The sequence below is a fragment of the Opisthorchis viverrini genome, assembly GCF_000715545.1.
Source record: "Opisthorchis viverrini unplaced genomic scaffold opera_v5_66, whole genome shotgun sequence".
In the NCBI taxonomy this organism is placed as follows: domain Eukaryota; kingdom Metazoa; phylum Platyhelminthes; class Trematoda; order Opisthorchiida; family Opisthorchiidae; genus Opisthorchis; species Opisthorchis viverrini.
The window spans coordinates 545861-562085 of NW_008751723.1; the positions used below are offsets into that span (position 1 = coordinate 545861).

General features: G+C 42.9%; 1 protein-coding gene across 1 annotated transcript in view; it reads right to left on the reverse strand.

The window, feature by feature from the left end:
• T265_13443 (hypothetical protein) overlaps positions 1–16225 on the reverse strand; it is a gene marked incomplete at both ends in the record, with an annotated part of 86953 nt that overhangs the window by 52791 nt on the left and 17937 nt on the right. Inside the window, one exon of the mRNA XM_009168898.1 lies at positions 186–449. Coding sequence (XP_009167162.1) covers positions 186–449 — 264 coding nt within the window. The remainder of the gene's footprint in view (positions 1–185; positions 450–16225) is intronic.

Sequence of the window (16225 nt, forward strand, 5' to 3'; positions counted from 1 at the left end):
TGACTGTCAATGGCGGGATGAGTGTTGTTCAGCTAGCACTGTAAAGCAACCCTCCAATTTGCCGATAAATTTATCCGGTATTGGTTTGCATAAAACAAAGATTTGCTCCGTTAGTTTTGATGTTTTGAAACAAATGATAGGTTGCCAAGTAAATGCCACGAAAATATCCATCCAAAGTAACCCACCTATAGCTGGACGTCGTTTCTGATCGAGCCAAATCTTCACGAAATCGCGCCACAATTTCCGTGATATTTCGCTTCTGACTGATGATACTCCGGTGAAATATATCCCAAACATTCTGAACTGCGCCATCCGAGCGAGCAGTATGCACAGCAGATGAGATTGGTGTGTTAAAAGGTAAGTCTAAATTGGGCTCCTTGGTTGTTTTCAGTCCGCCGGGCCAGATTACTCGGACGAAGTCCACATAACTGTTTGCCGGAACTTCACACCTTTGAGGAGAAATGCAAAATACATGGACATTAGGTGAACTTCACATGCGATAGATACGTAGTAAGATGCATCATGCAAGCGAAATGATCGACTTCAAACTGTCAGCATTGAAAGATGTGAGTTATGAGCTGCGACCCAGAAAGTAACTTCCTCCGAGAATAGCGCTTTTCCATTCTAGTGGCTGAGAATTTAATCCTGATTAAATCATATAACAAACCTTGAACTCTGTGTATGATTAGAGTTTTTTCTTCTCTCTGGTTTGCACCATACTCATCGGTTTGGTCATCATTTTTTCTCAACACTATCAACAACAATATGTGTACCGGTCTTGTTACATTTTCCTCTACAAGTGGCAGGGAAACGAGCGATCCATACTCCGTTTTGTTGCCTGCTCTTCCTACCTATGTGGAATCCAGGGAGAACATTTATAAGTTTGATTCCATCGCTTGGACAAAGGGACGACGATATTGCAATTTCACTCAAACCGCTAACAACTTGATAACGGTCTCTCGCTCAAAAAACTAGCCTATTATCTTGTGATCTCCATTTTATTTTGCGTCGTAGGTGTCCGTAAGTGGAGGAAACAAAATGTACCACATTCCTCAGTTAAGTGCAGCTTCTTTAGAAGGAACCTCATGAAACCTCATGAAACATTTAAAAAACTGACCCGTTTTGCAAACGTCGTCTGGTTCAAGTCATTCTACCTTACTGACTACTGCAAAAACATCATCATCACGTTAAAAGCTGTACTCCACCAGGTGTTCCTTAAAAAGATAAGTATTTGTGCTAAGTAAGTAGTAGGACGTGGTGGTCGGGACCAAGTGGCTTGCAAAGCTAGTAGGCCAGGACTAGCCGCTTCGTAATTTCAAGAAATGCATGTTACAGCACTTCTGTGAGAAAAATTGTCTGCTACCACAGTCAGCTCATACAAAATCATGCGGTTTTGGCTTGGCCCTACCTGGTCGTGTAGCAGCACTCTACATCTTGTAGGTGTGAAGCGCACGCCAAACTGTGGGACAGAATCAACTTATTTAATTTCCACTGCATTTGCACGTAAAATGTGAAAAAATTCGTGAGAAACTCCATCTTCCATGTATATTGTATATGTGAGGAAACATTCCTGGAGCATTTCGGCTCTACTGCCTATTCCCCAGGCAGTGGAGCCGGGGATAGGTCTTTCATGACCATATCAATGACGAATTCGAAAAGGAAAGGTGAAAGATGACATACTGGCTTGACACCACTTGATATAGTGAACTCAGGTGAGACCCTTGTTCAGGCATCCATCCATCCACAGCAGTTGGTGTACAGTGGGTTAAGGAGAGCCCGGCGACTATGAGGGGCGTCACTGCTTCACATGCACTGCTACAGTGCCTGAAAATCCAGAAAGTCAATGGCAGCTTTCAGGTTAGGGGAAACCACTAATGCTGGTTGCTGGAAGCGATGTCGCTGTTCTAGGATCTTTTGGAGAGTGAGGTGTGATCGGAGCAACGCCTCGCATGGTTGAATCCAGCTTGGTTTTCACAGACCTTCCTTTCTTTTTTAAGTCAACCTCCGAAGCATGAGACCAGTGAACAGCTTGGATGCCACAGCTAAGAAGCCAATGTGACGATGATTTCTGAACAGTGTTCACTCACCCTGAACATGTGGTTGATTGTCAGTTTTCTCCATAGTGCAGGCATTTTTATTCCCCAGTCCACGTAACACCAATAAGTTTTGCCAGGTAAATGAGCAGCGGTTCTATACCTTTTGTAGTGCTCTACTCATAAGGTTGCTGAAAACTCCTCAGTCCACGACGATTTTATATTGCCAGGTAAATGAGCAGCGGTTCTATACCTTTTGTAGTGCTCTACTCATAAGGTTGCTGAAAACTCCTCAGTCCACGACCGATTTTATACCTTTTTTAAAGAGGGTCAGATGCAGAACTTTCGGTCATGTTACCTTCTAGTGTCTGAAAAGGGGCGTTTCGTACGTTGTTGGTGTTGACATTACGTTGGCCGTCATGGAACTGTATTCCAGGACGCCTCTTTAAAATGTTCCATTCATCTTCCTGATCAACTTTTTGCGGTTGGATTACTAGGTCATCTTCTTCAGTTACCGTTTCGCTTTCCTTTGGACGATCTGTCTCACTGAGTGGCATATGAAACTACTGTTTCCGGTGACAGAGCCTTATCCATAATCTGGGATTTCGTAGCCAAAGCTCTCTGTTTTCTCTTAGACTCCACTATTTTGTGTTTGAGGGATTTCAACGGGGGTCGTTTTGGTTGTAGGCTAATATATATTTCCTGGAATCATTCAGGACAAGCGATCTTGGTAATATACACTAACTGTTTGATCGTATCAGAGAAGTCAACCAGACAGATTTGAATGCCGCCGGCATAGATCCTCACACACTGTCGCGCATTATCCACGTACCTGGCACTGTTTTGGTTCATTGCACAGAGTAATTGACTTAGGTCAGATCATTACTGCCGAGTTGAACTAGTTTACGAAGATAACGTTTTACCGTGCTTCTCGCTGATTTGCTGGGTGAGGTCTGAGATAAAGCTATTTGTCAGGGGTACTCGCACTATGACGTGGTCGGAACCCAGTTGCGTGCCCTGGAAGGAACTATAGTCATGATCTGTGGCTCCCCTCTGGGGATTGATAGGTGATCCAGTTTGGTATACGTTTGGTATATACATGATTATTGCCAGGTTACATGACGCGAGCTTTCAAGTTGAAAATTCATACGGGGTCAAAACAACTGATGGTCAGCACACAAATGTAGAAGCCGAACTCCCTTGACTGTGCGGTGAGCATCGTCTCAGAATCGACCGCAAAAATATGATTCCAAGGAACCCTGACTTGCGCATCTATGTCGCCCACAAGGATGACAATGTCCATTCTTCCTGCTTAACTACTGAAGGTCCGTAATTCTCGATAGAGGATATCGTTTTCGGTGTGAGAACTACAGTCCGTTGAGGAGCGTGCCGACAAAGTGAAAAACCACCGTTTTTTATATCCAGTAACGTTGGGCTGAATCGGCCGTAAGTGGAAGGCACAAAGAAGCTGATTAATGGAATCTAATCCGGGCGTTCAGCTCTGACAAGGAATGCAAATCCGCATTCNCCGGTCGTTCAGCTCTGAGCAAGAATGCAAATCTGCATTCCATCCAGGCCACCCGTCATCGCTTCTGGGTTACCAGACACGCAGAGACTGAAACGTGAATGAGTTCACCCTGTGCACCTCAAGATGCGTAGCCACGCTTAATTCTCTTGAATGTGTAATTCAGAGACACATCAATGTTAGAAAAGAAGAATTCCTGGGTAAACGATGCTTGTTTGACAATTTGACCTAAAGTGCGAACGCTGAAATTTCCTGCATAGGAAACAAATGGCGGATTCAGCAGTGTTATTTCGTTCACCGTCAATGGGTAGCGCAGTGTATAAGGCACATCGGTCAGATCACTGAAGATCAAATGGTCCATCAACGCTCGCTTGTAGGGTGGAAAGTTAAGGTACCCACTATGTGCCTTTGACCCAAAAATCTGATCCACAAGACAGCAGGAGAGACATACGTTTACTTTTGGGGACCATGACGCTAACCTTAGTCTCAAAAGGTTGCTTGGCCAGAAAGCGGTCAGTCTGGTTTTCTCGAGAAGCCCCGCCCAGAGCCGATGCAATGGACTGACCTGTTTGGTGGCAGGGGGCTTCCTCAGTCAGAAATCCCAGGAAATAGACTTCTTTTTCACTCCTTATGCTGTCAAGCGGAGCGGATGCGTTTAACACTCATCGTAGAGATCATTCGTTTTCCTCCCGTATAGAAGAAATCGTAGATGGCCACGGCTAACCAGTGAGCGACGGAGTGCATGATTTAGGAAAAATTTTACTAATCTGTTCTCCGTTGGTATACGCCAAAACCGCTGCTTCCATCGATATGGATATATTGATCTTCTGGGAGAAACAACTCACTGTCTTTACATCCCACTCACAGAAGACGGTATGAGTTTACCTCCAGATCATACCGTAATAAGATTACCTGTAGTCCGGGGACTTACAACTCTTCGTATGACTTTTGCCTTCTGGTATTCCTATAGGCTTGCACCTTGTGGGACGAAATTTTAGCCAGTGTAGCTCGCGAGGACAGTGCATAACTGAAGTCTAACCACCAGCAAAAGCTGGTGGCTTTAGGTTGTGTCCCAATCAGTAACTAATTGAAACAGGCCCACTCAGGGTAACATCTTATCACTAATAAACCTCACTCCGCCTCCCATATGCAAGGTATTTTTACCTAGATGGCTGAAAAAAGCATCTCCTAGGACCGAATCTCATGTATTCATTTGGTTTACATAAATTATGCTGCCGGGTGGTATTCATAGCAGTCACAACGGTTTTTTATCCCGTAGTACGCATGAAAACTCTCAGACAATATCTCTGTTTACATGCAACAATGGAATGTACGGACACCAATACCTTTATGTCACACCAGTCCTCGCTAGATGACATCAGCTGGGTCGCATTTTTACTGCATACAGGAGGGTGAAAACAACGATTGCTGGCGCCTCCCATCCTTTTACACCCTAATTCATTGCCATCAGCCATAGAAGTACGGCAGTGAAGCTGGTTGTACGGCAGTGGAGCATCGGTGTTGAACAATGATGTCATGTTGTCGATGATGATAATGATGATAGAAGTCTAACATATAATAAAAACAAGCGTCCATATCGATGGGTGGGAAAATTTTTAACAGCTCCTGCACCCATATCTTTATTTTGAACTGTTCATTTTGAGCTATCATCCGTCTGATTTGGTTCCTCCTCTGTTGATGAAGTAGCAATATGACTTTCTGCCTTAAGCACCATCAGGTTGCTGGGCCAAACGAACTCCCCCCAGCCTATTTCAAAGGCTCAGGAGAATATTTATGTCCCTCCTTGATGAGGTTGTTTGTGTGTATTTGGGAATATGAAACTGTCCTGGTGAAGTGGAGCCAGCAGTTGCTCATACCCGCCTTCGAAAAAGGTACCCGAAACAAACAGAACCAAGTCTGTCAAGGAATGAGCCTCACGTCTTCCGTAACAAGACCAGTGGTTTCCTCATATTACAACACTTATGTTCGGTAGGTGAGGCGCAAGTCCAAGCAGACTTTCGCCAAACAGGGGTGCAAAGGTCATATCCTTGCATTATTTCAATTTCCTGAACAGCGCCACTCACATCACCAATCAAAAATCACGGTTTTCGTTGACTTTAAGCCAACTTTTAAATATATGGATAGATTGTCCTAAATATTCTTGACCAGAAGATGCCCTTGAACATGGTAGACACTCTTCGTGACTTTTATCCCCATACCTCTGGTCGAGTTGCGGTTTGCAATGAACCATGTACAAGAATCCTAACGACTAGTATTCGTCCCTTCTCGGATGTTACCACGGAGTGCACATTCCGAGGTGCCAAAAATTATCTACCAAACTCACATCTGGAGAGAGGTTACCGGACTAGGGTTTTGCAGACGACAATTTTGTTGTCTGTAGACCATTTGTCCGCAGAAATGTTATAAACAGGTTGTCGGGTGTGATGCATTATGTACCTGCAAGTCACGCAGTATTATTTCAAGATTTCCCAGCGTTTAGCGCATCTGTGAAACTCCAGAACTGAGAGGTTCAGTTTGCTCGTCAGTTCATGTATCTGGGTTGGTCCATAACCAGTGTTTGTATTGTAATGAAGTAAGTACTCGAGCAGCGTTCGCCAACATACGCCACCTGAACGTCAGAATCTAATTTCGTTAAAGCTAAGTGATCGCGTATATATGAAGCAACTAAAAGAGCGATCTTAAACAATGTTTGTGAAACTTAGACCTTCTGATCAAGGGGGCCTTGTGTGTCTTAGAACGATTGGCCCTCGGTGTCTCCGTCGCGTTGTATGAGTTAGGTGACTGTCTGAGCGCGAAAATAACTGGTAAGTAAGCAGGTATTTGGTAATGAGACCTAGTCGTCAGGGCGGCAATTTAAAATTATCAGGTTGATGTGGTTGTAGCATAAATCGTTCAGCTGCATCACCCTACCAGTGCCCATCTGCCCTGCTACCCGAGGGCAGCACGGGGGCTGGGATACTGTCAGGTTGTCCAATCCTAGACAGGAGTCGAGAGGCAGGGTCGGGTTGTAGCATGCATTATGTAGGCCCAGCCATTGTCTGTTCAACTCGATTGATCGCGAAAGATTTGCGGGGAAATGAAAGCGGCTGCAGTCAAACGAAATGCTGTGGGATCTTTATTTTTCCCACGTGCACGTGGCTGAGGACTTCATGGGATAGAGCACGCAAGCAATCCCGTTGGCGCGTATGAAGCCACCTCCTAAGCGGACTGGTTAGCTAACGTTCGCCCGTCATTGTGTTCTGTGCTTATTTCGCAAAAGGTTCGCAAAGCATACTGTTTCAATTCCACTGGTGGCATTTTGGTTCAGAACTGTAGACATCTTGTTCTTGATCTTCCCTCTCAAAGACTCGCACTCGGTCCCTACCCTTACAATTTTCTTTCTAAAATTTTCTAAATTTATCTCCCTTCGTGGTCCCATAGCAGTTCTTAGACAGTATTGATTACTAGTGGGCTCTGTCAATGGGGTAGGGGTTGTATCACGTATTGTTTTATTATATTTCCAGCTCCAATTCATAAAGATGACACCTCGTTCTTTTCTTTTCTGAATTAAAGGTGAGCAATCGTTGAGTGTCTTGTAGACATGAAAAATGGCGTGACATTTTGAGTAATAGAAAGTTTTCATGGTGACCTGTCCGTCAAAATGAAACAAGACGAAACTGTTAGGAGCTACTGGACACGATTCCAGTTTGTATTTACCTAAAACCAGGTTTATTCGTTTTCACTGCCAGTGGTTGTCTGAAATATCGTCAGCGTTTACTGAAATCTAATAAATTTAGTAAGAAACAGGCTCATAAAGTAAGCAAGACATCCTTGTCAGTTTACTCAACCCATGTTGATTTGTTAAATCCTCAGTGCAACTCTTTCTAACCCTTTCTGTATATTTTGAGTACGTGAGTTGAGCTTTTGTGGTCTTATCACGAACTCATCAACTAGCGAATTTCACCCATCGATCGTTCTAGTCTTCTAAACACCCCAGATGCAAAATTATCTCATGATTAACCAATTCCCTGAGGAAGATAGACCGGTCCTGCAAGAATGGGTGAATGAACCAATTTTGAATGCTCACTCGCAAATACGAGTAATTTGTTTTCCCTTCACTGGATTACGTCGCAGCTCCCTCTTCATACGCGAAACACTACGCTACTCAGTCCACTCGTCGTGGCCTCATCTATTCACTGCGTCGGTCCTGCGTACACACCACTAGGTGCAGCAGAAACGCTAGGTTTTATCGACCGTTTGGAGAATGTCTCTACTTCTGCACGTGTTCCCTCGCTTTCCGTTGTGTCTGTTGTGTACCCATCCAACCATTTGTATGTGTGCGCGTTGCGAGCTAGGGAGAAGCCGATAGCTACGGTAGGTAAACAGATACACGCAGTAGCCCGAACTGAGCTCATAGATAGACGGAATGACACCTATTCAGCCCCCTGAACGTGGTAGAGAAAGAGAATTGAAGGTGACTATGTAGATGGATGTGAGGTAAGCTTGCACGACCTACATCGTGTCAAAACTAACTAGCCCAGCAGTGGGGAACAAATGTCATAATCCCAGGCAATGTCAAAACTCATTCAGTATAATAGAAATGAACGAAATAGCGAAAAGCTGCTCAGCAACTTTTAACATCATCAAAAAGATGGGCAGGGGTAATTCAATACCATCAATAGCACCAGTCAACCTGCGCAACCTTAGTCACATTAAAAGGAAACTCATTCGCAAAATGAAATGAACTTAAATCGAAGAGCCTTGACACCAGACGGCTGTGAACCCTCGACCGTGAGAAAAATGGACAACATCACACGTGATAACGGTTTGTCACCTCCCCTTGCAACCCCTGCAGGGGGCACTAAGAATGGGACTCATTTGGTACACAGTTTGACGTGTGATGTATTGGGCAAGGGACTATCTCAGTTTTTGCGAATTGGGGGCTTGACTACTCCTGGGACAACTGATTTAAGTCTTCTTTCTTGCTTTTAAGCAACAAAAATGAGTTAACGTTCAAGTCTCTTACATGGACAAAGTAATGGTTTATCGCTCAGATTACGACCTTAAATCTGGTGTACACTCCTCAAAATATCCTGAACGAGTTCATAAAACATGTTGTTTTGAGGTCTAGTATAGCGCACGAACAATTCATGCTTTCAAGAAATTACATGAAACCGTCAGGTACACCAAAGATTCAATGCAATCAAAAATTAACACGTAGCTCATTGCCATCTGAACGCAAACTGGAGCACATTCTAGGCAATTACTGGGTACAAACTAAAAGATGAAAACTTCCCCAAAGGCCAAATCGCTTTGAATTTTTGCATCGAAATCAATATCACTTTCTTTTTACCAGGTTCCTAGATAGCTCTACCAAGCACTGCTGATCAGATAATATCGACGTATCCCTTATCACAGCAGGGCTCCACGGGCGACAGTAGATCACCATCACCCACCAGGCGACATTCAAATCAAAAAGGAAGAATACTCCGCTCACGGTGACAGAGAGTATCCAAAAAAATTGAAGTTTGTCTTTTCAGAGACAAAAGCGGTGGAGTCTTGGAAATCCCGCTGGTGTGCGCCATATAGACAAGGAGCTTGACTGTGTTAGTGCAAAGCAGAGACTGAAGACAGATCAAACAGTCAGTCAGTCTGTCGTGAAAAAACTTCAGCAAGCCATGGATGCACCACAGGCATCTCAGGCTCATGCGCACACTTGAAACGGGCCACCGACACTGTGGACCCGAACTAAAAGCAGGGATCCATGAGCAGAATACTGAGTACTCTGATCGTATGTACTAAAAATGGTCCATCTAGTGTGCTTTTGTAAGCAGTTGGGTTAGAGCGAGTGCGTAAGACCGGATAAAAATAACCATAACTGGAGAAAAGACGGCTCTACAGTGGTGCTATCATAGGGCTTCTCAACATATCGGCGGTCAGACTTAAATAATTATGAAGCAGTGATTGACAAAACAAAGAGAACATGATTTAAGGTGCAACTGTTTTTGATCTAGTTCTGCTTTGCAACCACGGATGTCTATAGTCATATGGTAGTCTAGATTGTCGCAGCAGGTTGATGCCATCATACGGCCTATCGACTTCTGTGCCTTGGCATTCTTAATCGAGCCAGCAAGGGTATTTCTAGTAGTTTTCAGAGTCTGACTTCCGTTCTTAAGCCCTGCTGGAAGGGCAAACCAAAATGATCTCGTTTTCAAAGGTGGCACTGGATCAGCTTTCATCATTCTGATAAGAAGAACAAGTGCAGGATGAGTTTGGTAACGATTAGATTGGGTGAAGTGATCTTGTGCTCGTGCTTCACGCCAGGGTGATGCATGATGACCAAAGGTCACCTTTGTAAACTAGGTTGTTTAGCTTGTCCTGTCGTTAGGGCTTTAGAGCAAACAAGGTTCGGAAGAATAGCTGCTCCGAAAGCGAAACTCCTTCAACTGGAGTATCCATCCATTTGTAGAGTTCTGGTCCGTTGAGAGGTTTTATTCCGGTTATGGAACACAAGTACTTTTATTGCCAAATCGGTACGATGTGGGCCTCTTTTTTTATACATTTGCGACGCCGTATTCGTGAAATAATGAGTATCTGAGCACAAAGCGCATACAGGTCGATGCTATCACTCACACGTCTGTCGGTAAATGTAACGCCGTTTTCACTAGCTCGTATATTTACCAGTCATAAAATAGAGTTTCATTGGATCGTTAAATACCTTTCGGGGATGTCTTTGTCCCCACCCGATAGGCGGTACATCCAAAGAAGAGACACGTTTCAAAGCATTCACATTGACTTTTTTGCATAAAATAACCCGTTGTCATAATCTACGGAATCCTGATTAAAACAGCTGTCCATCAAAAGCCACACAAGTAGAACCCAGATTTTATAACCCGGTCCCGAAGATACCATTCTCCATTTCATTGCGGAGTTCCCAGATAAGTAGAAATTGGGCTACGTGAGCACCAGCGTAAAAAGGGCACTTATCCTCGTGATTTTTTCGATTGTGTATATCCATGGGTCTTTTCCTTTACAGAATGGCTTACAATACCTATCCTTTCACAACTCTAAAAAGGACCTATTATCGTTTTTGCTTATTACCGGCTTTGTGCAATCTGGTGTTTCGTGAAAGCTGTATCGACTACCTTATCAAACTTGTCAACTAGCAGACAATCATCCTAACCGGTAAATTCAAACGGCACAAGTTGCCTCCTACTTCTCCCGGAAATTCTTCAACCGAAGGACCCCCTGTTATAATTCCAACTTTATCTTCTGCTCAAACGTTGATGATTCCCCCCTCTCTAGACGCTTAGTTTCGCATATTGAATTCCATGTTTCTGAAAGGCTCAACAGTCTGATTCGATCAAAACCGAATGATCCAACCTTTATTATGGAGCACACCACCGTTGCATCTGAATTCTGCTGGCCGGACTCAAACCTGCAGCGACGTGATGATGCACCCTACACGTCACTCTTCTGAGTGGAACGCACTTGTTAAAATATCTTACAGTCCTCCATGGGTCATGTGAACGTCCGACGTTTGGTTTACACGCCAGTAACGATAACACCGCATAACTTCAGAAGTAGGTTTGGGCAAAATATTTACGATTAGGAATTACATCAAAACGCAATTATTACTTCCAAGGAAATTATAACATCGTACGTGAATGGTTAAACTGATAAAATGCCTTTCGGATAAATTGCACACAAAACGTACAACATTTAAAATGAGTAAGTTGGCTGCGTAAATATGTGAAAAGGAACGACTTCCAATGACCACGACTTCTTATTCAACAATGAGCTTTCTTTTGCCACTCTGACATTTTTTTACAGACTTTTCAGTAGGCTGCGATTATATGGTGTTTGCTAATGTTTTTTGGTACACTGTTATCGGACAGCTACACATATAAACAGCAGAACGTTTGAGGAGGTACTAAGTGAAATTTCATTGGTTAAACTTGGGAAGTAATTGACCCTCGAACGCGCTTTCTGGTGTCTCAGAGAGAGTTATTGATTAGCCTGGGTAAAATGCATTCACTTGCGATTTTTGATGATAGCAAGATGGTTGACGCAAACTAATGCAACAGTTTCTCCTGCATCGACTGCTTTCTATGTTGCCTTGCTCTAGGATATACCCCAAATCATGCAACCCACATAGTTTGCGAAACATTGGCAAGGATTAAGTCCGAAGAATCGCTGGCTGGAACTCCATCTCTCAGATCTATGTTGAGCATTTGGGTGCAAGTGAAGTCAGTCCCCATTGTGTTGCACTAAGTGTTTTCAGGGAGACCTGTGACAGTTTCAAGGGTCCTGTCACTTAGAAGTGCCCTCTGTGTGTAGAGAGGCATCTTGGTGACGGAACACGCTCTCCGAATTCTGTCCTACTATTCTTCGATGATAGTACAATAGTTAACCAGCCAGTGAAATCATACTGGGCGCTCCGAGACGGTTGGTAAAAGACCACTTGCTTGTAACAAGAGCTATATAGAGACAGTGATTGAAAGGCGGTTACCTATGTATGTATCAAACAATATCCCTCGAATGTGTCCAAAAGTTAAAAAGCCAAAAGCATAGTACGCTGCAACATTGCAACGTCTCCAACACCTTAGAGGGTCTCGTCGACTGTTTGGCTCAGCGAAAGGACCATGGTTAAAACTTAAATATTTCATGAATCGTGAGGAATTTGGTAGCTTACTAGATCTTCTGGTCAGATACCTACAATTTGATAACGACGTACTTTGCGTCAAAGGACGATCGTCTTTGAGCAGTTTATGAGTACACTTCAAACAGTACTACCATAGTGGTCATAGCACATATTTCCCGGCCCTAATGCGGGAAATTCCAGTTGATTAGTTCCTTGTGTGTTGCACTCAAACAAACTGAATCGTATGTATTTCACTGAGTTCACAGCTGCGCAATACTATTTATCCCCAAATACTTTTTGCATACAATACTGTAGTAACTGCAAGGGAATGATTTCCCATTGACCAAAACTTTCGCCGTTTGTCGTGCTCTAAACAGTGTACTCACCTCTAATTTTCCTAGGGTTTGCAGCTTCAACTCAGTAGGTAATGAATGAGGTACATAGTGGCAACTGATGGTGCTAACATAGAGAAATCACAACGGTTTCCTTCCAACCCAAGCGCCCGGTATTACTGTTTGATTATGTTTTACTGGATCTAATACCAACCAACGGAAATGCTTCCCCACTAACCACTGCACAATTCACCGTCTCGAATTCGTGCGATTCATTAGACCCACTCCTGGACAAACCTGTTCGGGCAAGCAATGATTATTCTGTGAGACTATTTGTGGATTGCCTTTCCTTTCGTAGTCATCCGAAATGTTGGATTAGGTTGGCTATTTAGGCTTCTTGTCCGCGAAATAGGGTAGGTTGTAAGGGAAATGTTTCTCATGCGGTTTCGAAAGAATGTTGGAAGAGCACTGAACCGGAATGCCTGATTGTGTATTATTGTGTTTTTCTTCCCTGTTCATATTGGCAGGTTATATACCTACATAAATGCACTGCGGCTTTCAGTGTTCCAATCAATTCTATCAGCAAAAGGGCAGTCATGTTCTCCACTTCGGTAAGCTATAAAATAGCCTTGAACTGAGGCACAAAACGAGCGTATTTTGATTGATTACTGGTCTGAGGGGTTTTTCAAGAAGGCGCTTTTCACTTGGCATTTATCAGAGAATTATAATGTCTGTTTGATAGAGATGAATCAAACCATGTAAAAATGCTTTTTAAGGGATCCATGAGTAGAGGGAGCCAGTCTATGCAGCATATTTGGGTTAAAGACATCTTATATAATCAACAGTTTTCACCTACGGCCAGATGACCAAAGTGCTTGGAAGTCATAGCCCACCGGATAACGCATGACCTTGAAACTGACCAATCACAGAGCCAACCTCCACACAATGATTAGTGCAGCTTTATCAGTGGTCGTCTTCAGTCGGACCATTTGTCATATGCCTGTTTCTTGTACACATAACAGAAAAAATTACCGGAAACCAGATGAACAGGCCGAAGGCCAAACCATTCGAAACCATCCGAACTAGACTTTCTCTGAATTAAATACTTGGACTTCGTATTTAAAAAGTCAACAAATCACGTTCCAGAAAGGGCTTATTATTAGCAAAGGAAGTTGTAAGCAATTAACTACGTATGACTAGCAGCGGTGGCTCATTAAATAGAGCAGTCATCCGACAAGCAAGAGGTTTCTGGTTTGTGCTCGTTCTGATATAGGGTCCACTTGTTTATGCCACGTGCATTTGAACATATTCTTCTAATTTATAACTTCAACTAATTGAATAAACGAAGAAGGGAATTTGTTGTCTCCATTGCAAAAGATTCAAGACATATATTTCTTAATAGGGGTTCACATTTCAACCAATTGGTAACAAATGCCGTTCAAAACCACAGCTTCTTACACGGCTCGCTGTAACAAAAGCAATAACTGCGATTATATTTGTTCGGAAGAAACAGGGATTACGAGACGCCAAAGGACAACTGCAAAGACCTTGTTTGTACCAATTGCTGCAAAAATACCCGGGAAAAATTATTCTCATATTTATGCTTCTACGTTCTGTCTTAACCAGGTAATTCTGTCACACAAACTTTAGTCCTTAACTACTATCGATCATCTTCTAGGGATATTCTGCTCTCTGTTCAAATTAAAAGGTCACACATGCAGGCCACACATGCAGTAATCATCCTTGAGGACTCATTCAATTCCGGTAAAACCATTTTGGGGAGAAAGATGTGAAGCCTGTGGAAAAATGCAGATATCTGGAAATTCAGTCATCAAAACAAATCTGCTAGTGCCCAGATTTAGCTCACCAATTTGGTTTGATCAGTGACGCGGAGTTAAAAATCTTGCAATCTAACTCTTTGACTTTTTCAATAGTAAGAACTGGTGTCGTGTATGGCTTTCATTCCGTCTGCTTGGTACACTTGTCGGTTTCGGTTTCACAACCGGTCAACGTCGGAATATAAGCCGCTCTTCAAGGTCAACTGTAGTTACTTGATGTTTTTGAAGAAGACTTGTTTATAATGGTAAACCAGTTCTTGAATTCATTAAAGCTTGTATCAGTAATATCACTCACATTTGATCTCCGCTATTAGAAACTTTCTATCTGAAACCGAGGAAGCTCATCAAGTGATGAGCAAATGATGCCAAATCTACTGATAGTACCATTGTTTTATCCTTGGTGAAATTACTCAGCGATATGTATCCCACAAAATCTGGAGGAAAGCTGTAGTTCACATAATTTCATATGGATTTTGAATGCTACCACTTCGCCCAAGGTAGGTGATCGGTATTTCACTGCCATTTAGTGTTACATTCACTGCCACGCCATATTGCTTGAGTCCTGTCTGGCTAGATGGAATCCAGAAATGAATTTTTAAAATATTCTCATAACCTGCACAATTATTCAGTTTTTCGGACACTGAGACAATGTCACTAGATATAAAGATCGATGGATGACTTGCTGATATCAAGGTGGAGTGGTTTGAAACAGTCAGCTAAACATCTGTAAGACAAAAAGCTGGGTTATGAAACACACTCCTCAAGAGACATGCACAACTGCGAATTTTCGATATGAAATTAAAAAACCACAGTATTTTGGTGGCAAATCCGCTAAGTACTAAATCTGGTCAAAATAAAGCAGAATTAACTACCGTAGTGTGGTGGCTTCATTTACGACTTGCAGTGATACTTTCAGTTCCCAAACTAACAGTCAAAAGGGGCTAATTTAGGCGATTTAAACTCCTCTGCCTGAACAGCATTTCTCTTACCCAGAGCGAACTTAAGGTAAATGTTCACTTAAACAACTTCGGCTGATACTAAAAACACTACCAGTCACAAACACACTGTATGGCTCAAAGCACTTAGCTGTTTAGTATACGGATCATTCACCAAAGAAGTATTTTTGTAACAAGGCGTGATATGTTAATTTCGAACTAATAAAAATTATGTGCGCATCAGTCTTGGCTTCTCTACGCAGTTGTGTCTTGCTGGTTTCGACAAGTATTCTGTCCACACGCCGAGTCCCAAACACTACCTTCCAAGTAACACAAACAGGTATACTGGGAACCTAGGTAGAAAATTCAGAAGCCTTTACCTTCTCAAGAGTAACATTACACAATTCGCTTCCCATCTGGGATGAAAGCAAATAGTTGGCTTTAGATTACTTACTTTGATGACTCTTTTAGAACACACGACATACCTCGGATTACATAAAAGCACACGGACAATACCCGTTGGGCATTTGTCCAGTTCACTGATGTACGCCGTTTGATGCTTGCTAAAAAAATTCAGCACCAAGTGATGAAGACGCGAATGGAACAGAAAGTGGGCGAACCACTTCTTAAACGCATTCATGTGCTCTCTTCCATGATTTAGTTCATGCATCTGGACGAACTGCATCCGGGTGATCGTTTGTGGGCGAAAAATAGGGCGTCTACGGACACATACCAATATACCCACATAAAACCTAGTCACGGGGTTATCTGAACAACCTCGCTATTTACGGTCAGCCAACACAACCCAAGGTAGCTCTGAACTTACGTTATATACCACTGAGATTTGAAACCGAGAAAAACGTGATCGCGAAAAACACAACCAAGAAGTTCCTTCGCAGTTGCTTATATATATATATA